A 25,420-nucleotide genomic window follows, 5' to 3' on the forward strand; every position below is an offset into this window, starting at 1 on the left:
AGAATATATACTCGATATATAACAGAGTCAAAGTAATTATTATCTCCCACCCAAATGTTTTCAAGGTAAAATATTAACAAATGATGAGTGACAGTATTATTTTAAGTACATATTATATTAAAAACCACTTACCAAATTGTTTTACACCACTGGACGATGCTAGAAAACAGCTCGGACCATTGCAATACAAGTTAAAACGCGTAACACTTAATTAATCTTATAGAAAGCCTATCTCAAATAGAATAACAAAAGAATAATTATTCTTTACGTTCAGGCACTTGTTTCGATTAATGTAACTATTGCTTATTTATTTGTATCAGTAAATGTATATATTCTTAATTTTATTACGTACGAGATATGTAAATATTAAAACGAGAACGCTTTTGTTTCAAAAGACTAAATTTAAGTTTACTTTCTAGTTTCTGTATCTAGGTAAATAAATTAAAACACAGTGGTAACTGGTACAGGGAACACGGAGCAGAATGTTAAATGATGCAAACGATATACGAATGATGAGTGATTGGTGATTGAAATGAACGAAGAACTCAGAACGATAGACATAAATGTCAAAAATTTTACGGAACGTAAGTAAACAATTTATAGAAGACTAACGTGCTCCTAATTATAAGAAATATGTCTCATAAAATAATAATTTTTCAGACAAAAAAATAAGCTCAATCTATAATCACAGAAATAACAAATAACTTTTTATTAATTTTACTATTTGCACAAAATAGATCATGTTTTTTATTTATCTTAAGCTATTGCTATATCATTAAATATTAGTGTAGGCCTTATTTATTTTTCTAAATTGTCGAACAAAATAGTAATATAGGCCTGTATTTTAGAACGTTGATAAATTTAAATCTAATTTTAAGAGCTGTAAACTGTAGAAAAAATAGTTTGACAGCTACAAAACCTAGAATTAAGTTTAACGTTCAAACAAAAATTATAATAATCATTAAGGAAAAAATAATTTTTCTCTTTTCTAATTTTAGTTTTCTATTTTGTTAATATAAAAATATTAACTTTGACCAAGACTTGAACATAATATACCTAATGAATGACAGATACAAAATAACAACAGATCTATTAAGTTTAACCTTACTTCAATTTGATAATTGACATAAAACTTTTGAATTCTACACCGAATTCTTTTTCTGTTTAAATAGTTAAATACAGTAATTGATAATTGTACGTAATACATCTATTCCTTTTATTCTATTCTGTTATTTGAATAATTGAAATGGAAAATCCTTCGTTATTTATGGTGGAGGAGCGAGCTAAAACATTTAAAAATTGGCCATTTAGTGACAAAGATCGGTGTAATATCCGTAACATGGCAGAGGCTGGATTCTACTCCGTTGCTACTGGAGTCGAAGATGCTGATGCTGCTAAATGTTTCCTATGTGGTAAGGAGTTGGATGGTTGGGAGTCGACTGATGATCCGTGGGAAGAACACAAGAGTCATGCAGCGAGATGTGCATTTGTTCAACTCGGGAAAAAGGAAGACGATTTATTGGTACGTACGTACAAAGTTCGGCATGTGTAATTTAAAAATTGGACTCAAAACTTCCCATTACATTATAATTTTTTGCTGCTCTAAATATACTATTTTATAACAACTGCATATATATTTCTTCTCACTAGGGTTTCAGTCTCTAAACCAAAGGCTTCATGATTTTTAAATTACTGAAAACTCTTCTGTCCCAAACAACTACATTAGATTGTATTTGGTAGCATTCTTCTCAGAATGATAAATGGTTGTGTTAATATTAACAAAAGAATGGACTTCAAACTTCAGATTTATTAAATTTTATCAATTCCAGTAAATGGTGAATAAAGCCTATCTCTTAATCTTTATCTTGAATGATGAATCATATCAATTCAACTTTCTCTAGTTGAATCTATAATTATATAATTTTATTTTAGCTTCCAGAGTATCTGTCCATAGTCAAACAATATATGATAAATGATATTAAGCGAATGGCAGATCTTGCCAAGGAAGACATTGCTGACAAAGAAGAAGAAGTAAGACGACGGTGTTCTGGACGAAAGTAACCACATTATATTTAACCACTCTAAAAATATAATTCTGTATATACTCTTTCATACTAAACTTTCTTCTTTGTGTTTTAATTAAAATTGTTTGAAGTGAATTTTTCCTATCAACATTGTAAATTATAATTTTTGTGAATAATCATGATCATGAAATTTCATCTGTCTCTGTGACTGAAAGTAAAATATAAGCTTAGATCATAATTTAAATAGTTAATTTTACTTAATTAACAATATTATAACTTGTAATAAATATTTTAATAATGTTTCTTAATGAGTTGTGTATTTTATTTTCTAACTTCATATAACTTTAAGCCTTTTTTTATACATTTCCTGAAATTATAATACTCTGTAGGCATTACAAAGTATTGTTGGTCTTGTTTCATAGATCTAGGAAAGTATTAAACATATTACTATAATTTTTCACATATTAATTGATCTTAAGTCATGCCAGTTCTCCCAATATGCCTATTAAACTTAACCGTTTAATAATTTTATTGGATAAGGGCCCAGATTAGAAGGCAACATGGGATTGATTGTTGCCTTGAAAATAATGAGGCTTAAAAGGTTAATAGCACAGACAACAATGCTGCTATTGTTCTACTACCAAACTTTTTATAGTAGCCACTCTTGTAATAGTATTTCACCAATGACTTAGTGTCCTCTAGATATCTAATAAGACAGCATTTTATTAAGTTATTTTTGATGACAACTTACAATAAGGTATAGACAATATATATTATATATACATTACCATAAACAACATTGTTTATGTTTGTTTTGTAACCATAGCAACACATTATTGTCAAATATTTCTTAGGCAGAAAATCAGCCTAAAAGAATTACTTGTTACTCAAAATATATATTTTTTACATTTAAGAATTTGTAGTTACTTATATTAATTAAAATGGATGTGAAAAGCTTAGAACCATATTCAATTATAGGATTTGATGGTAAGATTTTATAAATGTAATTGAGACAAATGTGTATAGAAACAGAATGAAGAAATGCAAATCCTTTTGCTTATTTTATTACGAATTGATCATGATTTGTGTTTTAAAGCGAGAATTTTTGTTATACTTAAACATATAAAAATAATAAGTAGGTGTGGTGAATAATTTCCGCGGTTTTAATTAGCTTTATGCCAAGTGTCGAATTTGGGACAAGAATCATTCTTTTTTTATTTATTTTATCAAAACTTGGACAAACATTTAAAAAAATCGATTTAGCCCGGTACTTAGAAGACGATATTAAAACGTAATCTTTTAACAAATTTGGCCTTATTATTTTTTCACATAATCATTATTTAAAATATACAGGGTCAGCAATAAGGGGACTTAAAGTACACCCAGTTTCTGATCATATAGTGTACCCCATGGGCAATAAAGTATGTATTCAAGATTGGAAAACCAAAACGATGTATTTCCTTAGCGGCCATACAAATAGCGTGTCGACTGTAGCTGTATCGCCTAAGGGGACATATATCGGGTCTGGTCAAATCAACCACATTGGCTTCAAGGCATCTGCCAAAGTTTGGGATTTTAAAAAGAGGACCCTTCTTGGTACACACGAATTACATAAGGTACGAACATTAAGAACCTTGATATCATTTAAAATAGGAGTGATTGTTAATATAATATAATAAAAGAAATATATATATATAAGTACCAAAATATAGTTATGTTTTTTTTATATCGCTTTACAAAATATGATTTTTTCATCTTAGTTTTAGCGAGCCTTCGATTATCCACATACAAACGACATCATAAACATTTCATACAAAAAACATTTTTCGTAATCCGAACCAAAGAAACAAATTATTCAGCACTGTAATGTTAGTAACCACTAGCCACAGATGTTGGCATGTTCCTATGTTGGTAACGTAAATGATTATGGTTATCTATTGAAATATTGTATCTAAACAATCTAGGTGCGAGTTGAAGCGCTTACATTCTCTTCGGATGAGCGCTACATGATATCTTTGGGTGGGCGAGACGATGGGTGCGTGGTGTTATGGGACTGTATCGCTGGAGCTGCTATGGGTACAGCTGCTGCTGCTAGACTAACCACGGGTGACGCTGTCACACTTACTGCACTGTCACAACGCATGAATTCGTTTGTTACTGGTGGTGATTGTAAGTAACGTGATTGTAGGTATTAAAATCTAAGGTAACTAACGAATGACTTAATAAGTATTCGGCGTTTCCTTTTTCAACTTAGGACTAAGTTTTGAGGCTTAGGTACAAAAGCGTTGGCAGACTTTAAATATATACATTGGTATTGGCGCTTAAACGGTTTTCGTTCGTAAATACCTGCACTGACCTATTTATAGTGCGCAGTAATAATGCTTTTAAAAGCTTTCATTGTATTATGTCCGAAGTATTAAGTTTTTATGTGTAACTCTAGTGGTAATAGCAATAGATATGGGTTTTAAAAAGATTGCCTATTTTAGCGAACCTTCGAGTATGGAACATTCGTGCGGCGAGCAAGAACCTAGATGTTGTCGATGTAACCTTAGGAAAATTGCGTAGGAGTGTACGCTGCATTGCGATCAGCCAGGATGACTCCTATGGGATAGCTGGAACAACGTAATAACGCAACTTCTAAAAATTATTATTAATTTCCATATAAAACATTTTGATTAAATTTAGACAAAACAAAATCATTGATAACAACTCTATAGCCTCTTAATATATGTGAACATTACTGAATTGTTTTGATTTACTAGCATGGATATGCGACCAACATAGTACAAGAATATATGTTTATAGATCGGGTGATATGATAAAATTCTCCATAAACTACCCTCCGGATCCAATGGAAGATGTGTCGCATTGTAAGCCATCTTTACTCGGCTGTTTGGCAAAATGCGGTCCATGGAAGAAAGGCAAACGTCCCGAGTCTCTATGCTACAGTCAGGGTAATGTCACTCTCTCTCTTCTTAAGTCTCTTATTACTTTTAATTTTAATATCAATTTGAAAACCTAGAATTTACACTTTACGTATAAAAATACGCTATGAACTCACATTGATCCTTCCTTGTGACTGTCTTTGACTAGATTCCTCGTGGACGTGCAACTGTTTGGAATTAAATGGATACAAGATGTTTGTTGAAAAAGCATAAGAGACGCACGCAGAATTGTGTCCGCCTAGAGCTCTATTGACCCTTGTCGCCCCTACGATATTTTGCAATGCGTTTAGCATAGTTTTATAAGCACAGTTACATATTAAATAATAAGAAAAAAATATTCATGAAAGACAGTTATGACAAAATATCGCTAGTCCCCACACAAGGGGATCCCTGTGTAACCAGATAACAATTAGTCAGTGTGTACTACTGGTACATGTTGAAACAGATGTTTGAGAAAACGTAGGTTTAGTGGTACAACTAATCAATGTTGATAAAACTCAAATTTTAAATATCTGTATTCATACAAGTTCACTTATGAACATAAAAAATAATAATAATTGTAAATTAACATTTACTGCCAGTTCGCAAGTCAAGGGTCTAGAGCGGGCAAGAAGAACTGGCAAGAAACTTCCCGCCACTCTTTTTAATAGCTTAGTTTCAAATACAATTTTTTTTCAAATTGTAGCAAATCCATCCCAAGGATTAGGATCATTTAAGTATTCGTCACATTTATAAAAAGCTTTATTAATTAACTTTTAACGAGGGCTTTGAATTTATTTAGTTATAATTCTCTAATTTCGCGTGGGAGTTTGTTGTAAAAACGAATACAATTTCGATTTTGGTTTATCCTCTAGAGCCTGGTTGGTCGGACTGGTAAAAGTCACAATTTGCTTTAAAATCGTTTACATTTTTTTGTACATACATGTCCTCCACATGAAGGTAGACTTGTCATGAATCTGATTTTAAGTTTGATCTTGAGATCCCAAAAAAATGTCAAAGGGTGGAGATCTTTAGACAGTGTCATCGACGGTTCACGGCTGTCTTTGTTTGCCAAACTTGTTTGACGTTATGAATAGTAAACCGTTTAGTTTTACGTTATATTGCCCTGAACTCGATAATAATTAATTGTTTATAACTAAAAAGCTGCAATATCATACTTTTAGTTTCGTATTTTTTATAGTTTATCGGTTATTACACTTGAAGATATTCACTGAGAAATTTTGATCGTTGACTGTTCTTTACGGAAAACGATCTTTAGTAAAAACTTAAACTAAATTAAATAATCTGTTTTAACATCGTAATGAAAAGGGTCTGACTGGTTTCAATAATTATGTTTTAGGCATTGAGACAATAATTATAATGGACGATGGCTGCCTTATCGTGGGTTCTGGGGACGGAATAATTGACATATTAGATGAGATCAATTGGAAGGGAACGTTTCCCAAGGGAAAATTAGTAGACCCAAATAAACCTCACTATAAAGCTGTAAGTATCTTTGTATGGAAAGTTAAGTAATTCGGTATGTACCGCCGAATACGAAGCTATTATTATTATTATTGAAAAAATATACCACAGGGGGAATTCCCGTAACACCACAACGGGCTAACAATCCTGCAAGATAGGTGAACAGTTTTCTGTGCTGCTCATTCTGAAATAATTTCCGGAAAAGATAAAATCGAACCCTCGTTGAAGTTAATTCACAAAGTTGACGTTTATTTACCAGCTGAGATATATCCACATTAAAATCTAAAAGAAGAAAACCTCTAATGATTTGTTTTTGTTTAGTTAAAAAGCGTAAAATTAAACGGTAGTATTACATCGCTGGAGATAATGGAGACACCTCAGTTACGAGGAGATAAGCGTCTTCTATTGGCTGGCACACGGACAAGCGAGATATACGCTATTAACATAAAAACATTTGAACCTACACTCGTTGTTACATGCCCACGATGCGCCATCAATCATATTGCCTTTCCGAGGTAAGACTACAAAAACCCGATACGTATGAAAATAAAAGGTAACCAATCCTTCGCAAATATGCCGTAATTTATGCAAATGACTTTCAAACATTTTTAGGGGGCCCGTATAAATTAAATTGTATGAATCTACTGGAACTATTTGTTTCCACTGAATTCGCATATTGTTTAGAAAATGTTTGTAGAAAATAAAAATCGATTTTGTGATATATGTATTTATTTGTATTCAAACTTATAGCAAGTTTTCTATGTATTATAATAAAAATCATTCTTTTTAGAGGTATGTCCGGAGTATTTGCGACGGCAGGTGCAGGTGACGTAAGAGTGTGGTGCGTGAAAACTGCACAGGAGTTGCTAAGAATAGTTGTTCCTAACTTTATCTGCTCATCGGTTCTCTTCTCTGCTGATGGGAAATCTATTGTATCTGGTTTGTATACTGTACTGATTAAAAAAATATAATACTTTCCAAAGGCGTCTTACAGCTTAATATGCACTGATAAGTTTCTTAAACTATCAAAATTGTCGAGCTCTACCATGTGGCAGCGCAGTGCGCTATCATTATTCATACAACATATTATTAGTAATATACTAGCTTAGTAACAAAAAACTTCACTAGATGTCGCTAACAGACAGCGATAAGCATGCGCGTGCGCATGTTAGTTTTATAACGCGAATCTTAGATGTCGTTAGCTTGTAGCGGTTTGTAAATCGCGGTATTGAAGTATATCTCACGTCGTACTTGTTATCTGCGAAAAAATATTTCTTTAAGACCTTACTTCATAGGATCATTTCTATAGTAAGCTCTTCACGCAACTTCTCACTATACGTGGGAAATATCCAGCCATGATGAGGAGACGTGGCGCGGTGCCCTGAGCGTGAGGCGGGCAGTGACGTAAGTCATTAGCCCTCGATGATCGTTCACTTTTCCGCTTGCGGAAAAGCGTGGGGTACTGTCGCTGTCTGAGTGGCTTTTTAAACACTATTAAAGTATATGAAAATTCAAAATACAATAATTATTTAATGCTATAATGGTTTCGGGTTTACGTTTAAAATGAATATTCATTATACAGTTTTCTCTCAATAATTTTGACCATCGCTGACATTTTCATAACGTTATCAGTAAGCATATATAGATATAGTCGGTCAATAAGGTTTCCTATACTTATACTAAATATTACATACACAATAAATTTTAATATTTAGTAATCTAAAAAAGTTTTTTTACTTACAAATTATCTAGTCGGCGTAATATACTTTCCGAATACTTATATATAGAAAATTTAAGTATATTTATGACTGCTTTAATATTTACAAGGATGGAACGACGGCAACATACGAGCGTTTACACCACTCACTGGCAGACTAATGTACTGCATCTTCAATACTCATAATAAAGGCACATCAGCCCTTGACATGACCACCGATTGTAGAACCCTCATATCAGGAGGCTGCGAAGGACAGGTAGTGTTTTGTCCATTTAGTTTTTAATTTGCGGCACTATGTTTGTTCCATGCAGATTAAGCCTCATTTCATATGAATGTTTTAGTAATAAAACAAAAAGAAAATCGAAGCTAATGTTAAATTAAGTTTTCGTGCCTTATGAAATTAATTCAATCAGTCGTCGATGATTTAGGCATTCAATTGTGGCAAGCAGTGTTGCATCGCTCCACAGATAAAATTAAATTTCTATCATTTAAAAACACGTATCGAACGGCAGACTGGCGGTAGCAGTATAAAAAGAGTTGGGTAAATTGGGTCAGACTATATTTAGCTATAGATATAGATTGTTTTGTCAAAATACTTCTAGAATCTATTTAACTCTTTATTAATATTTATATATAAACTTTTACAAGCTGTTTGTAAGAAACTTTGCATTTTAAGGTGCGTGTATGGGATATAAAGCCAGCGTGCCAGTCTTTGAAGAAAGTACTAAAGGAACACAAGAGTCCCGTATCGGCTATACAAGTGTCTCCCAACAATATGGAAGCTGTTAGTGCAGGGACCGATGGCTCGTGCATTATATGGGATCTTGTGTAATATTTTCATAGTCTATAAACCGCCTTCTACTCTTATATCTAATTTTTGCGTAATAATGCGAAACGTTTAAAAAAATTTAACAGGGAAACGGTAGGCTTAAATTCTATTGAGCCATTGATTCCAGGATTTATTAAAAATTTTAGAGGTTTAAAGACTACCTACTACAAGTTAGTGGTTAAATAGATGCACAATTCCCTGTGCACTATGGTTTCGTTTAAGTTAATTATATTCCAAAATAATGGAGTCAACTTAAAACATTAATTAGTTACGCTGTAATTGTAGCGATATTTACTCTTTTTTGGAGTATAAGGGGATATAACCCATATGTACTTGTACTTTTAAATCGTGTTCAAATTACAAGAAAATATATAAATCTACGGAAAATATATAAACCTCTAAAGTTGAACTGCCGAAAACTCAATTACACATGATTTTTTGTAGTACCAACTAAAACGATGTTCTCCTCTGATTTCTACATCAGCTTCATCGAGTTGTTTAAAGGCTTTATTAAGTTGATCAGTTTTCTGTGCTTTATGTGCTATTAAGTGCTTTTTCCTTTGCCGAGAACTGGCTCGTACTATAAAATCTATTATTAGAAATGTGTTAAATTCATAATGAAATCTATTAAAAATGTGTGAGTGATTTACACTACATAATATTATAAAACAAAGTCGCTTTCTCTGTCCCTATATCCCTTTGTAGTTTGTATGCTTAAATCTTTGAAACTACGCAACGGATTTTCAACGGATTCTTTTTTAATAGATATAGTGATTCAAGAGGAAGGTTTTTATGTATAATAACATCCATTAAATAGTGGAGAAGTACTGTTATTTTTGAGGTTTCTAATGTGATGTCGTAAATAATTACATTTTTTCCGCTTACATTGCAAACGCAGGCTGAACCCTACGAGTTTTATCAAAATAATGTACTAAGTATTGTACACATTGAAAAGGTCTACAGAAAAGTCCGTGATGGTATATGTCTATCTCTTATGGATAACCCACATTTTTATATACAACGTTCACAGATTTTCTGTAGTGTATTTAGTATCAGCATTGCACCCGAGCGAAGCCGGGGCGGGTCGCTAGTTTATAATAAAATCTATTTAATAAATTACATATCAATGTTATTTTAGCTCATTGTCCCGTCGTCAAGTGATGTACGCAAATACACTGTTTATGTGCGTATGTTTTGAGCCACTCGGGTGTCAGTTATTGACGGGTGGGACAGATCGACGCGTGGCCTACTGGGAAACTGGAAGTGGAAACTTGGCTAGGGAAGTGAGTCTATTTTAACAAATTACTAAGTATTGTAAAAAACTGTTTTTTTCTAATTACATCCTCCACATCGAAACATATTTTTACTACTGTTTTTAATATAACTATATTATAGTAAAACTCTTTATACAAATATTTTAGGTACTTAATTATGTTTGGCACTCGAACCCTAAATTACATATGAAGGATAAATGACTAAATTAAATCGTTATCCCTCATCAGTGTTAACTCTGCCTTGCTTTTTGTTTTTGTGCGTGTAATATGAATATTCCTTTATGTATGTGTTTATATTATTATTTAGTAGCAGTAGTAAATAATTTATTAATAATTGCAGTTAGAAGCAAGCAAAGTAGGCGCTATTAATGGATTACATATCACACAAAACGGCGATTTATTTGTAACTGGTGGCAATGATCAAATGGTCAAGGTATAATAATATTAAAAATATGATATGTTTTATGTATGTTTGTCTGCAATGGACAAAGATAAAAACCATAACTGGACCGTAACATTCCTACTACAAATTCGATATCTTCCTGATTACGTTTGCTGTAAATAATATTTAAAAATTGCGTTAATAATACATAAATTCTATTAAAAGAAAAACATATATTTTTTTTAACTCTATTCAATTTTCCTTAATTAACGGTGTAAAATTTTCTGTTGTATTATACCTAATGTTAGAACTTATATCAGCAATACAAGTATAATATATTTAGAATGATTACAGTTATGGAAATACCAAGAGGGAATCTATACCCACACAGGGCTTGGACATGCTGGTGCGGTCACATGTTGCCGTTTTAGTCCCGATGCAAATTATATTGTTAGTTGCTGTGCGGCTGGCAGCATAATCATCTGGAAGATGCCGGAGGTAAGGATATATATGAGTTGAGAAAATAATAAACGTAGCTCGCTCTTTTGTAAAGGAGTCTCCTACAAGCGGTTAAGAAAGAACTGTTTAAAATAAACTTTATTGTAATTTTCGTTCCCATTCGGAATCCAACCCCGATCGTGCCGAGTATCCCTTTCCTGTATTCATGTAACACGAAGTCGATAAAAAGTATTAGGCCAGTTTAAACTCTGACTGTGCAATTAATCAAACACCATCAAAAGCTTCCCTTTGACGCAACTCCGCTTTTCGAAGATACACTTCTTAAAGTGACAGCCAACACCAGGCTTTGACATATCGAATGACGTTCGGTTCTGCGGTTATTTGGAAGGAAATTCTTTAGGCCACCAGGCTTGCAACTCTATTATATAGCAGTATAGCAAATTCGGCCCCACATAGAGTACTTCGTGTGAGCGGAAGCTCCTCAGTAACAGCTCCTTCCACTATATATTATATATCTACACTATATATTGTATTCAATAAAGAATGTTTCGAATCGTCGACGACCAGTCACTTTTCGAGCGGCTTGATCGTGGGGTCTCTCTGCATCTTCTACCGCATTTACCATTGAGAGTGTTTAGAGGTTGAGATAGTATACCATAAAGTTATTTTTTGCAGCAATACACACAGAGAGATTCGAAACCTCCATCAGTGCGAAACAGTATATCCAAAGCACCAAAAGGATTGCAAGAGGAACTCCGCTTGCCTCTCGAAGAAAAACCTACTCAGAAAGCTGCGGGAGACAGACAACCTAAAATACCTGCAAGACCTTCTAAAGTAAATTTTATGTATTTGTTTCATTAGGCTTTACTGTTTTCAACTAATTGTAATAAGTGATTTATTATTATTATTACTAGTTATTATTTTATACAAAATGCTGTTTTGGTTTTACTTACTTCAAAAATGTTTTGTTCAGGAAGAGAAGATAGGAGCGATGGATACGACGCGTAGTAGCGTACACTCTTGTTGTCCGTGCGATACGGCCCGGTCCATTACTTCCAACACAAGTGCGAATAATGGAAAAAATACTAGCAACGCTGTCAAGTGTTGTCGACCACCAGGTAATGTTTAGCTTTTTTGAAATTTTATTTAGTATTGTAGCCTATTATCTAATCGTATTAGGACACTAAACATTACGTATTAGTTAACTATGTTAATATGTTATAGATTTAATAGTTCTTGGTCTAAAATATTATGTTTGCAAAATATTGAATTGATGTATATAACTTTAATTTATTAAAAAGAATGATTAATCATATGAAAATTCCTCAACCTATTATAATATTTTATTCAAAAAAGTTAATGTGTACTAATGAACTTTATTATTTTTTAGATAATTTACCAACTCGAACAACCAGTAAGGAATACGTTAGTGGGAGTGGTGATCGAAAATAAAATGAATGAATGAATAAAAAAAGAAGACTGCTAATGTACTAAATTTTTCAACTTATTCAATAAAATTTTATTTACATAAAAGTTGTCTTTCCTATGACCAGCCTGTATTCGTAATAACTATAGTTTTTAATTTAATTTTTGCCCGTCGTTTTTCAAAAAACAACAATATTTTGCTTTTTTCATTAGTGCTCAAGCTAGATTTCGTCACATTTGATCGTAAAAATACGTAGGTATTTTACAAACTTTGTTGAATATTTTCATAATGACTTATTTGAGCTTATGATTTGCTTTGCTTAAAATTTCTAAATTTGCCGATCATGAGTCCAAAAAAGTACCATAAATTTGAGAAGGGGCCCCTTGATAGAATTTGCTACAGGCCCCGCGCTGGCTTAATTCGGCATTGACTAAACTTTAGTCAATACCGAATTCCATAATTTAATTTCTGAATATATTAGCTTAGTAACAAAAAACTTCACTAGATGTCGCTAACAAACAGCGATAAGCATGCGCGTGCGCAGGTTAGTTTTATAACGCGAATTTTAGATGTCGCTAGCCCAAAATAGAGGTTTGTAAATCGCGGTATTAAAGTATATCTCACGTCGTACTTGTTATCCGCGAAAAATTATTTCGACAAGACCTTACTTCATAGGATCATTTCTATAGTAAGCTCTTCACGCAACTTCTCACTATACGTGGGAAATTTCCAGCCATGATGAGGAGACGTGGCGCGGTGCCCTGAGCGTGAGGCGGGCAGTGACGTAAGTCATTAGCCCTCGATGATCGTTCACTTTTCCGCTTGCGGGAAAGCGTGGGGTACTGTCGCTGTCTGAGTGGCTTTTAAAGAACTTATATAAAATTAATTGCACACTAACTATGTATACATACCTTAATTTACAGGTTACTTTTATGTTGACTATACATTATTAGCGAAATAGCTTTGTTTAACGATTTTTCATAATGAATAAGCAGATTTAATGAAGATTATAGTAAGTAGTATATCAAAGTCCCCTATACCTACATCAAATACATAATAATGTATAATTTTACATAAGTAGTAATCTTAAAAGTAAAAACAAGTTTTTTACTTACAATAATCTCCCTTGATGATGTCTTAATTTTGGGAGACCTTAATCTCAGTTTCTTATCTTGTTGTCCGGGTAAAATCCCCGAAACCCTAGCCCCCATCAACAATGGCAGAAATTCACTTGATGTTACTTGAATGGATTTTATGTCTTGTATAGGCCATGTAATCTATACAATCAAGTTCTTAATACAATTAAGAAAATATTGGATTTAGTTCTTTGTAATGTTGTTTTTTTTGAATCTCAAGGTTTTCTTCTATGATTTTGTTTCGGTTTTCCAGCTCTTTAAACTTTTCATTTAAGCTTCGATTAATTGTGTCTTTAATACCTTCCATCATTAAAGAAACGCCAGGTGGTATATGGCAGAGAGTGGCACAATGCAGAGAGGAATGGCGGGATTTGGAGGAGGCCTTTGCCAAAAAAGGGCACACAGATGCACCAGAATTAGATTAAAATGAAAATTTGTTTAAATGTATATAAAATATATAATGTAAAATGTATCTGAATAAAGGCTATTATTATTATTATTAATGTTGTTTTATCTCTTCAGAAAGCACCATCACTTAATTAAAAAAGATAAACTACACCCTCCGTTAGGAACATTTACTTCCTATAGGTCTGTAAAAAATACAACATCAACTAAATTTAACTTTTACAAGGCAGTATCAGCAATAAATATATGCATCCACAGACTTTCCCACTTTCAAAGGAATTGGTCTGCGGACGAGTTCTGCGTGGCAGGCCTCCTCTCGAAAAGCATTAGTCGTACTAGTTTAAATCAGATCTTTTAAGAAATAACTAAAACAGTGGCGAACAACAAATGCAATATTTAAGTAAGGCTCTGTTTAGCTGACTTGCAGACGAATTCCTTAACACGTTACAAGCACAAAATTGTCTCCCACTTCTTCGATGATTTCAAGGAAATAATATAAATAAAAAAGTAAATCATAATAATTTTTATTATAACACCAATTTTTACAATAATACAATCGAATATTTTACTGTAATACCTGTATTGAAAAATTGATTACATACACATCAAATTCCTACATTTAACTTACGAATAGATTATCATATGTCATAAAACCTCAATATATTGGTTTCATTCGTACATTAAATACAGGAAAGAGTGGTCAAGTAATTTAACAATTATTTGATTACATTTATACACATTAATTCTAAGGGTTTTGAGTAGGGTTCGGATCTAACTTAGTAAATGCAAATAAAATTACTGGCGACATCTATTAGACATTGGGTTGGTATTTAAAATCTAATACTCGTGACAATAGGGAATTGTGAAAATGACTGAGAATCTAAAATTATAACATACACCCAAATTTGCTCAGCTGACATAATTTTCTACACTATGATACATAATAAGAATATTGTACAAGGGCCCTAACTGTAACTTTCATTAATGGTACCAACCTCGATTCAAACAAATGAGACGGAAACAAATGAATTTTTGCTATGCGCCATCTCAAGACTGCGATGTCAGCGCTACTGTAAGAACTTCTTTGAACGAACGTGAACATCGGTATCTGTACCGGTACAACTGTCGTTCCTGTATAAAATAGAATACGATAGCTGTCTGTCTCTATTTAAAAATGAAATAAAATCAAGTCAAGTAATTCAATAATAGCGTACATATTAACTTCTAAAACTTATCTTATAAAGGCTAACCTTTGATAGAGAAACACAAAAGTTTCACCAAAAACAAACTATTTTAAGTCAATTTTTACATATATTTAATAGTAATATTATCGTTTACAAATCTTTAAATTTAATATATTGTTAATATCTGTAGCAGATCCAACGTCAATTTTAAATCAATAATTACATGAAGAGATAGAACTTAATGTCTTTGAATGAGAAAAAATGTTAACCGACAGAAGATGCATCCCTGGCCAATTATAGTTTATCAAAAACCTCAAGTTTTTACAAGTAATGTTAAACAATAGATCTTTTGGAATTTACTTTAATACTTTACACAATTCACTATATTCAGTATAGCGGTAAGGTCATAAATTACATATAAAATTAGTTTTATTTATTGTAAAGGTTTTAAATTAATGTGTTATATTTTGAAAACAAATGCCTTCGGATCTGTCAAAAAGCCAGTTAACTTACCTATAGTCTATTAGGAAATTGTTACGACTACTCATTACATACACATAAATATTAAATATCACAAACTAATGTCAGTTCAGTCAAGTTTTAACTACACAAAGCGATTGTACAACGCAAAAATTATTTATGAACACATTCTAATGAAATATGAAGCTGAAAACCACATATTTTTTTTTATAATAAGCCAATTTCTTCTTCCTTACGGTCATCTTGTTCGAAAAAGGAATAGAAATGGATAAAACAAAATCCCACCGTGTCATATACTTATTATATGAATTTTAAGTTGTGTGGCCGCATATATATGAATTTTATAGTTTTTTCCTTTTTTTCTTCAGGAACGAAGGTATTTTTTTAAGAATATAAATCAATTGGTTTAATACAGCCCAATCATAAAGATTGTTTTTTATTCAATTTGTCTTACCTATCTAAATGAAATATTTTGTTTTTACGTAATTCGATTATTCAAGATTTGGTGGGTAAAATAGAATGCTATGGTAATGCAAACGATGAACAGCGAGGTAGATTAAGCATTGTTCTAAATCCATTCAAATATATATATATATATATATATAGCTAGCGAAAGCACGTCAAAATGTTATATGTAATTAAGTTATCAAAGTTTTAATTTTTCGTATTATCTATAAACATTTAAGGACATTAATTGCTATTTTTTTTAATGGAACTAGTAATATGAAAACTGTCAACATTTATACTTGAGTTCCCATGTTTTTCACGATTTTGTGAAACTAAAATAGTGCGAAGAGTGTCGTTTTTTTACAAAAATCTGTGTTGTATGTCATTTGCAACACAACATTGACTTTGACAGATGTAAGTGTCAAGTCTGCGCGTATCGGCAGTACTAGATGAATGATGTGGAAACTAATTTTTTTCATCAAATTAGGTTTTAGTCAAATTGTCTATGTATCGTCTATGGTATAGATCGGCAACAACTGATTATGTATCTCAAAAAAATTAAGAAAGAGCTTACGAGGCGTCTATGGTTAGAAAAAAATACACACCTATCCTGTCACATATGTATTAAATACTAAGATAAAGCCATATACCGGCTTAGTACAGAGTAATGAAGTTGGCAGTACTTCAGGTGGTTCTGGCTATTGCTCGCTCTTTAAGTTCTGACATTGTTGTAGAAGCTTATTACTGTCATGGCCCGTATTCCAAATCTCTCGAACACTTGATTTGTTAACATTTAAAATCACCTTAAAATTGCGATCAGTTACGTGGTTTAGATTTAACTATCCTTTTGCCATGTTTTAAATCAGAGACAGAGATCACTGGCAACATTTCAAGCCAATAGGGCGAATAGAAAACTAATATAGTTGAGAAACGTTCAGTCAATAGCTTATTAACTAACAAATTCGTTAAAACAAACCGGTTACGGATATTGAGCAATTGAAAAGCAGGAAACTTTACACAATATTTTAAGAGAATAGAAAAGTCCTTGGGGCTACAGCTATTTTAAAATTTCGTACTACGCTCAAAATCCGTTTCTTAAACTATTGCATTCTACACCGTAATATCACGATAATAGAGTTCAGTTTCCATACAAATAATCGTTGACACCACTTTAGCCATACACAGATTAAAGCTTTGTTTTATCTGTGCTTTCTCATTGTCAAAATGGTAATTATATATGACATTGTCTATATTATTAATTATGTCAATGAACCGTTGCTATGAAAATATTTCCTTGTATAGAGCCATTATAGTAAATATTCTCTAAGCGAAAATTTAAAGATGGATTACAATATTTCTTAAACTTTCCACCTTGAATAAATTACACATTAAAAATATGCAGACACATTGTAAAATATTAACTCATTATTAATAAATATAATTGGAAATTAACAAATTATAAAATGGCAAACCTTTGTTCTCTGATGTCGACTGAAAGACATCATGGTCATAAATTAAAAATGAGGGTAACAGCTGACATATTCCAAATTCAAAAACATGATAATAAATTAATAATTGATCGAAATTTGCGCATCACACATTATTAATACGGTACAATTTAGGAGACGTCACACTCATATTCCAAAACGGTCTTGTGGTAGAAGAGCAGGTATCTGCAAAGGAATAATAAATGCTTAATATGAGATATTTAGAAAGAAGTAATAATAATAGTTACAAGAAATTAGTGCATAATAAACACGCAATTGATATTGATATGACTCCGAGCTGGTATTATAATATACCAGCTCGGAGTCTATCTAGTAAATCTAATAATAAATGTATTAGAAGCACAAGCAATTTTATAGGTTTTTCTACTAAAATACATACAATTCGACCCACCACGAAAGCGTTTACTAAACTACATTCCCATACTAATTTGAAACTTTTTTTCCTTTCCTTTCCTAGCCAAGGTTTTGTCTGGTATTAGCGTTTCTACTCTTAGTAATAAACTGCATTATTTTATTTGTGTGTTTTTTGATTATGCCAATTTTATTTAAGCGCACCCGCTTCACGACGTTCCGCCATTTAGTGGGAATGTAAAAGTTTATTATTCTTCTCGCAAATAAAATAGTATTGCTTGTATGACACTACAAACAGACTAGACAGTTATGCATATATTCTGAGCAAATAGACTGCCATATAAAATGTAGGTAAAAGATCTGTTATCAAAGTTAATATTTTATATGTAACCATAGTAACAAATACGTTGTCTGTACGTAAAGAAAACTGTTATGGGATTAAAGTCGCAGCAGTGCTTGCAACGTTGTTCTATTGACAACATATTACATCTAATAGATTCGCAGTAATCTTAATACTTAATATGGCAAAAATTTATATGGAACTAGAAACTTAATAAACTTACTGGTTACTTAATATGGAAAACATTTAAGTATTTAATTGATGTTGAAAAATATGATGACACAAAAGAATTATATTTTGTCACATAATTTCTGCACCAATTTCCTTTGCGCACAGAATACTAACTTTTGTACGCTGTAAGTCTAAAAAGGTTTCATACGTACCCCTCGCTATCCAGCACTTCCCTCAGCGAGGCCCGTGTAATCATGTGGTCGTCACATTTGTACCAGCTGCCTTTCATCTGGCGCACGTACGCGGTGTAGTGCCCCGCGTCCAACGAACCGAGGTGGTTCACCACGGCGAACAATGAGTATCTGAAATTGTCATAATGAAACATTATTCATTGACAGTTATATTTATTACGTCGCAAGGGCAATAAATAATGAACGTATATTACGTATTGAATAAATAAATAATAAAATGCTTAGAATGTCCATCCAACACTGACATTCTGATATAAAAATATAATTTATTCCTATAAGTGATTTAATGAACACTTTTGAATGTCAGAAAATTTTTTTTACTCAATTTGCATTTACTCCATTTCTCATATCAAAGGCGTGGAACGAACGGGAACCGGTAATGTTAGTAAATTGTATAAATAAACTAACTTAAAAATACTTTTATTATTATATTTCTTTGGAATACGCATATCAATAAAACCAGTGGCTCTACAACTCTTTGGCCTCACATTCGTATATATATGTAGATATATATCAGTTTTATGACCATTTTTTTCTAATAGCCAAGTCTGTGATCAATCTTCTGTGTCTGACACACGCCATCGGCAATTACATCCTTCACAGCATGAGCAAATGTTAACTGCGCACGTCGAAACAAAAGTCCGACGACCTCAGGATTAATAGTCGATAAAACCACTCCATACCATCAGCTTCCTACTTCCACAGCTACTATGTAGCTATGGAATATATATAATATATATATAATATATATTTTTTTTGGCTATGTAACATCAGGCATAATTAAAGTTAAGGGACACACACGCATTTTACACTTGTAACATTCTAAAATTTGCTAATAAAAAATTACATACCTATTATCTTCGAAAATCCCTTCGGGTGCATTGTTATTATCGGCTGCATCCACAGCCCTGCGGTGAGACGACATAAATGGCGTCATGTCCAACTCAGCGGGGAACGACACGAAGGCCGATATTTTTCTATCTATTTGGGAGGAATGCTCAAATCGCTTCAGATGGAAACTGGCAACGATCGGTAGTGTTTCTAGGGTCAATTGTTTCGTTGATTCGCGGTATGCCCGACAATTCGAGCATTTGATTTTGGCCGCGGAGCCTAAGTGTTCAGCCCGGGTGAAGCGTTCCAAACAGGCTTGGAGGGAGCTAAAAAGGAGAAAGGACCTTAATGATGTACTTTGTTTAAATCGTATAATGAAAAATAATAATAAGTTACAGTGTGGGTATGACAAATGACAATACTTTTTCTAAGTTCTGCAGCATTGTTAAACCTTCTTCAATTCCGATTACATATTTATTGACAATAGATTTTTTTAACTTTTACTACTAGGTATTCCATCCAAAACATAAACAATGTCGGTTCTAAAGAAAGAATCAATGATGAGTCAGATCCATACATAGTTAAAACTGACAGATGTCAAATGTGATAATATTAAATTGGCCCAGTGTTAAGTACGAGTACGAACGGTTTACAAAGTAAAAATAATATCATAAATTTTCACATACTGTGTATGTATTTTTATAGACGGCCTGTTTTAGTATTTATGACTTGATACACATGTGATCGTTTCGCGTTCTTTTCAACCTTAAAAGATACACTATGAAGAGATATTAAATTTTTCACTATACATTAAAGAGAGACATTTGATGTGCTTGTATATGTTGCATTATAGCTCCTAAACAGATGATGTTTTAAAACCATTATGATGCCAAAATGTGCCAAAAAGCTGCCATAATCAAGATGGTTCTTAATGTATAAAGATATGTTTAAGCATTTCGAGATCATGTCGGATGTTTGTTAAAAATATATCTATGACAAACTAATCTTGAGCGCGGTCAAATATGTCAAACTTAATACCGAAGGAAAGCTGTCGAATGCGGGCATTAAATACGTTTCTTTTCGAAAAAAACTAATACACACTAACCCAGGCCCCGCAACATCCAGGCTGATGTCCCAGAATGGATCGATAGTGGTAGAAACTCCAGAACAAGAAGTGCATACAACGTCACTCTGCAATCCTCCGGTGAATATCTGGTCAATTATGCAATTGCAGCGGCCATTCTCTTTCTTCTCCCCATTATCCTCTACTCCGTTCATGCAGTGTCTTAAATTAATCCAATGAAAATCATATGCATTAATCTATACTATAATAGACATATTTTATTTTTATTCTGAATCTTGACTAAAAATTCGATATATCTAGATATTATTAAAAAATCAGTCATGCAAATAAAATCGGCGAAGTGTAATACACGTACCTATGAAGCACATCAAGTGTGGCTATGAAGAACTCGTGTGCGTCCTGTTGCTCGTAGCCGGCAAGATGGCGTGCGTGAGTCCATATCAAGTGAAGAAGACGGTGTAGCGTCAACGGTGTTTTTGCACCCGAGTAAAATTCCTAATCATCAAAATAATCAAACATTACAAAAACAGAACCTTTTATATAGAATAGAACTTTGAAAAATCTATTTAAAAACTAATTAAAATATGTAAAAAATACCGTTAATTACGCTTATAAGAAAGCTTATTTTTTTAATTATTACGTAAATCATTAATTAACAAACTATTTGTAAAAAAATATTTAATTATACTCTCTAGATAAATTAAAGATAAAAATATTGAATCGCCAAATCTGCTCTGCATATTTTAAAATATATTCAATTATATTTAGATTAGATTAATAATAGTAATAGATAATTTTAATGTCTGAATAAAGTTTCAAAGTGAAAAGTCTGTTAGATCCAATCGTATTAATAAATGCATACTTATAATGAATAAAGACATTTCTATTATTTATTTATTGATAATACAATTTAGTCAATTCCTTCGATACATTTTTTTCCACTGAAATAGATATATAATCTAAATCCGATCCTCATATTAAAATCATAAAAATTATTAAAGTAAAAATCAACAATACAAAAACATTTAAAATCACATCAAAGTGAAATAGGATTGCAACAGGTAGCGTCCTACGTTATTGAATTGCCAGTTGAGCGCTGACAAATCAATATTTCGCGAGTTATTTATAGCGTACCTGAAACAGCTTTGAAACCTCGCACACGAGGCACTTCCCCGAACTTTGCGCTTTGCATTTATGCTTCTCGCCCAGAAAATAATCCCTCAGCAATGGCGTGTGAATTAATGTCTGAAATTTTTTTGTGTTCTAAAATACGACTGTCTGCGTCATAGCCTTTGTTACATAAAAGCCTTTTTTAAAAAAATCATATATAAAAACTAATTCATCTCAATTGACTTAGATTTTTAATTAGGACAAAAATAAATTGATTTGAAAAACAACTACCGTATTTTTCATATTATACATATATGTACCAAAAATTTATCAAATAGAACCATATCGTATTTTCTGACAATTTTTTTTTCTCCTCGCAGCTGACATATAACATTTTATATTGAAAATTTCTCACGTAAAAATAGCGTTATGCTTAATTATGAATGGGATCAAAAAATCTAGAATGATGCCCTAAAAAACCTAAAGCGATAACAACATGCGCCACAGGAGCCGTTACACGAACACAATAATATGTCAAGGACCCAAGTCCGGAGACCCGTTATGGTTCTCCCATTGCGAGTATCCGGATCCCTTATGACGTAATTCAGAATTCATTCATCTGTAGAAAAAGAGACTTTTGTTTTGGAGTCCAAAAGTCACTTCAGGTCAATGCACCAGTATGTTAGTTAACTCAATATACAAATATTGTACATGAGTAAGCACTACAAAATAGCTAGGTAACATCATCATAATCTTATCACTATTGATGTTTACTAATTAAAGGTAGGTGGGTTGTTTTCTGTTAGGTTATACCTTTAATGAAATCTGGCACTGTTGAAAAGGTCTAAGCATATATAAATTATTTACTAATAAGTCCAATCCATTGGATGGTGGCAAAAGATTTGTATAGTTATAAGTTTATAGACTACTATAAAGTTAACTTACTTGCACAATGCAATTCATGAAGCATGTGGATCCTAGATTTTGTAATCCTCGTAGACCAATGGTTGTATGTGGGCCTATCATACGTCTTTTACGTAATCGTCGGAGTGCCATTGCTTCATTATTGTTAGGGATCCAAGGAGTAAATGGTACACACATTCCCAAGGACCTAAGTATATTGAAATACTTGAATAAAGCTGACCATACAAAAGGTATGGGCGATGAAATACTTAAACAATATTAATCCTACATATATCACATCTGTTTATGTTACAATATTACAATACATATTAAACATTATTAGTTAAACAAGTTTTGTTTAACTTTATTTAATTAGACCACAAACTACAGCTCCTTGTTACAATAAAAAACAAGTATCAACACAAGTATAATTTTTAAAGCTCTACCAAATGAAAAATTATATTAAATAATGAATTTGAAATTACTATTTACTCACTTAGCTTCTTTCAATCTATGTGACATTGCAATATCAGTTAGTTCTCGATCATAAATGTAGTCTTGACATTGGGCACAATAAATATTTCCATAGCTCAAGTCAACATAAAGAAAATGCTTTTTAGTTTTGGAATGCTCTTGAATATGTCCACCATAACATGCAAAATATATGCAGTGTAAACATGAATGCATTCTTGGTCCAGGTTGACCACAAGCAAAACAAAGACATGAAGTAGCCTAAAATAGTAAAAACGGCACCATTATATTATAAGTGTAAGTTTTCACTATTCTTGTATAGGAAATGCCTATACACAATATTAATTCAAATGACAATACAATGAATACAAAATACAACTTCTTTATAAAAAAATCATTGAACATGTTGGGTAAATATAATGCCAACAATTATCTATATACATTTATTTTGGTCTTGTTGTGAATTTGAGAAATTCGTAAAATATTAATTAAATGCTTAAAGTATGAAATAAATACACTAAAACCAAAAAGCAATTTATTTCCAAAATGGACAAAGGATTAGAAGAAACACATAAAACATTTCGCAAGGCGATGTAAAAATTACCTAAACAGCTGAAGGTTACAGATCAGCTGATTACGCATCATCTTTTCATACCTACAAATTGAATGTCTACGAGGCTAAGAGCATGTAATGAAGTTAAAAAAATCAGTGTAAATGTGATAGGCAAACCTATTATTACCTTGTATCTTCTAGCTTCAAAGGATGTACACGACACAAAAAATGCATGGATAATTTTATATGGATTGGTGCCTTTAGCGGCCTTAAAGTTGTTTAAGTGAATGCAACCTGTATCATTCATTTTGATTTGCTTGCGAAAAAGCCGATTAAGACAAACTGCGTCTTTTACCGATCTAAAACACAAACAATTTTAAATATATATATGGTTCGCCCTACATGCATGTAATTTTTAAATATTTTGAATAAATAAATTCTAGCAGTACTTTTCACTGGTCAAATACTATTCGTGAACTTGATGTTAAACCATTATCATCCTTTATTCTCTATTTTATCAAAACAAACGCAATGTAACAAAAAAGACGACCGACCCGCACCATTCAACTCACCAATCACCAATTCACCAGTCGGCACTCGGCAGTCGGCACAAATGTTGCCAACAAGCCCAATATTAAATTTGCTAATGTAAAGTCAAAATTGTGCAGCTATACAAATATTAAAAAAAACTAGTAAACTGTATAAATCATAATTATTGTATGTAATTTACGTATGTTTCTCCATTAATACATGGTTCTGCTATTCATTATGTTGATGCATTTACCAGGAATAAACATTCGGAATTGTTAAATATAGGCGTCTAACTTACGCTTAAAACTGGATGTCAGGGATGTAAGGGAATGTAAGGCGGTATCAGATATTATGATTTTTGTGACTACTATAAAGTTTTAGTAAAGAAAGGCTGATGGAGGGACTATAAAAAAATTACGCCTAAGACAGTAACATAGATAACGTGTCCCCTAAAGAATCCTAGGGTAAGGTACCGAGTCGAGACTTAGTGCGAAATATGACTCTTGTCCTTTTAAAGATATATAAAGATAAAATGAGTCTGTATGATAATTTTACAAGTTGGTCGAAAGTTTTAAGCCTAGACCCAGGTAAAATTCAGTCATATCAATCATTGTCAATATGAGAAGCTTTGAAAACGGGATTGTCAAAGTAGTAAATAAATATGGCCGCCATTTAATCTTAACGATGTAAACTTTTGTTTATGTTTTTAATAAATTTTAAGAAATGATAAGTGAATTTGAGAATTTGTCTCTTGGAGGAAATAATGCTGCAAGCAGTCATGCAGATCCATTCACACATACTGGTAAATTTGCCTTAAATTTCGTGTTCGCAGTGGTTGTTGACCTCAATGAATATCCACTTGTATTTGGCTGGTTACCGTTCAATCTTCGATCTCACTTCCCGTATTTATTGTTTTTCAGAGTTAACACCCGAACAACAAAAGACTTTAATTGATATACGACGGCGGAAGACAGAATTATTGCTAGAGATACAGGTTAGTCCTTGTTGCACATTACATTAGTAAAACTGTCAGCAAACCTCAGTGCCAAGTTTGATATAGAATTAGTCTCTACTAATAAACCATCATTATTTAACAACTAGTGTGTAATAACATAATAGAAGAGAAAATTCTATTTACATCTAT

The 25,420-nt window shown here is 32.3% G+C and overlaps 5 protein-coding genes and 2 non-coding genes across 8 annotated transcripts in view; 5 read left to right on the plus strand and 2 right to left on the minus strand.

Annotated features, from left to right (window-relative positions):
• The window catches only part of LOC110992098 (monocarboxylate transporter 9), a 28,311-nt gene extending 27,745 nt beyond the window's left edge, over positions 1–566 (minus strand). Inside the window, exon 1 of the mRNA XM_022257776.2 lies at positions 133–566. The gene's annotated coding sequence lies outside the window, so the exon portion shown is untranslated. The remainder of the gene's footprint in view (positions 1–132) is intronic.
• A 671-nt stretch (positions 567–1,237) lies between these two features.
• LOC110992099 (baculoviral IAP repeat-containing protein 5) lies at positions 1,238–2,284 on the plus strand. Its single transcript, XM_022257778.2, has 2 exons — positions 1,238–1,522; positions 1,933–2,284. The coding sequence occupies exons 1-2, from the start codon at positions 1,247–1,249 to the stop codon at positions 2,059–2,061; spliced, it is 405 nt and encodes a 134-aa protein (XP_022113470.1). The 5' UTR covers positions 1,238–1,246; the 3' UTR covers positions 2,062–2,284.
• Positions 2,285–2,341: 57 nt separating this feature from the next.
• LOC110992167 (cilia- and flagella-associated protein 52) lies at positions 2,342–12,572 on the plus strand. The gene is made up of 16 exons (XM_022257877.2): positions 2,342–3,011; positions 3,378–3,640; positions 3,989–4,193; positions 4,511–4,646; positions 4,830–4,978; positions 6,309–6,454; positions 6,755–6,948; positions 7,224–7,372; positions 8,261–8,406; positions 8,827–8,978; positions 10,118–10,262; positions 10,594–10,686; positions 10,990–11,133; positions 11,770–11,928; positions 12,068–12,212; positions 12,485–12,572. The coding sequence occupies exons 1-16, from the start codon at positions 2,966–2,968 to the stop codon at positions 12,544–12,546; spliced, it is 2,334 nt and encodes a 777-aa protein (XP_022113569.2). The 5' UTR covers positions 2,342–2,965; the 3' UTR covers positions 12,547–12,572.
• Positions 7,712–7,914, plus strand: LOC123689426. Its single transcript, XR_006750399.1, has one exon. It is a non-coding gene; the product is annotated as a small nucleolar RNA U3 (small nucleolar RNA).
• Positions 12,573–13,178: 606 nt separating the features above from the next.
• On the plus strand, positions 13,179–13,381 carry LOC123689427. The gene has a single exon (XR_006750400.1). It is a non-coding gene; the product is annotated as a small nucleolar RNA U3 (small nucleolar RNA).
• Positions 13,382–14,569: 1,188 nt separating this feature from the next.
• On the minus strand, positions 14,570–24,325 carry LOC110992147 (ubiquitin carboxyl-terminal hydrolase nonstop). Of its 2 annotated transcripts, none has more exons than XM_022257842.2 (10): positions 24,306–24,325; positions 23,933–24,104; positions 23,218–23,453; positions 22,764–22,929; positions 21,843–21,953; positions 21,064–21,203; positions 20,730–20,909; positions 19,645–19,950; positions 18,755–18,904; positions 14,570–17,845 (listed from the first exon to the last, which is right to left on the minus strand). In XM_022257842.2, the coding sequence occupies exons 2-10, from the start codon at positions 24,050–24,052 to the stop codon at positions 17,791–17,793; spliced, it is 1,464 nt and encodes a 487-aa protein (XP_022113534.1). In that variant the 5' UTR covers positions 24,053–24,104; positions 24,306–24,325; the 3' UTR covers positions 14,570–17,790. The 2 variants fall into 2 exon arrangements, with proteins under 2 accessions (XP_022113534.1, XP_022113533.1); XM_022257841.2 differs by having other exon boundaries at positions 24,195–24,321.
• Positions 24,326–24,918: 593 nt separating this feature from the next.
• The window catches only part of LOC110992101 (cytohesin-1), a 32,841-nt gene continuing 32,339 nt past the window's right edge, over positions 24,919–25,420 (plus strand). The window contains exons 1-2 of the mRNA XM_022257783.2: positions 24,919–25,078; positions 25,197–25,270. Of these exons, the coding sequence (XP_022113475.1) occupies positions 25,000–25,078; positions 25,197–25,270 (153 nt within the window). The 5' untranslated portion in view covers positions 24,919–24,999. The remainder of the gene's footprint in view (positions 25,079–25,196; positions 25,271–25,420) is intronic.

The sequence above is a fragment of the Pieris rapae genome, chromosome 8 (genome assembly GCF_905147795.1).
Source record: "Pieris rapae chromosome 8, ilPieRapa1.1, whole genome shotgun sequence".
NCBI classification, from domain to species: domain Eukaryota; kingdom Metazoa; phylum Arthropoda; class Insecta; order Lepidoptera; family Pieridae; genus Pieris; species Pieris rapae.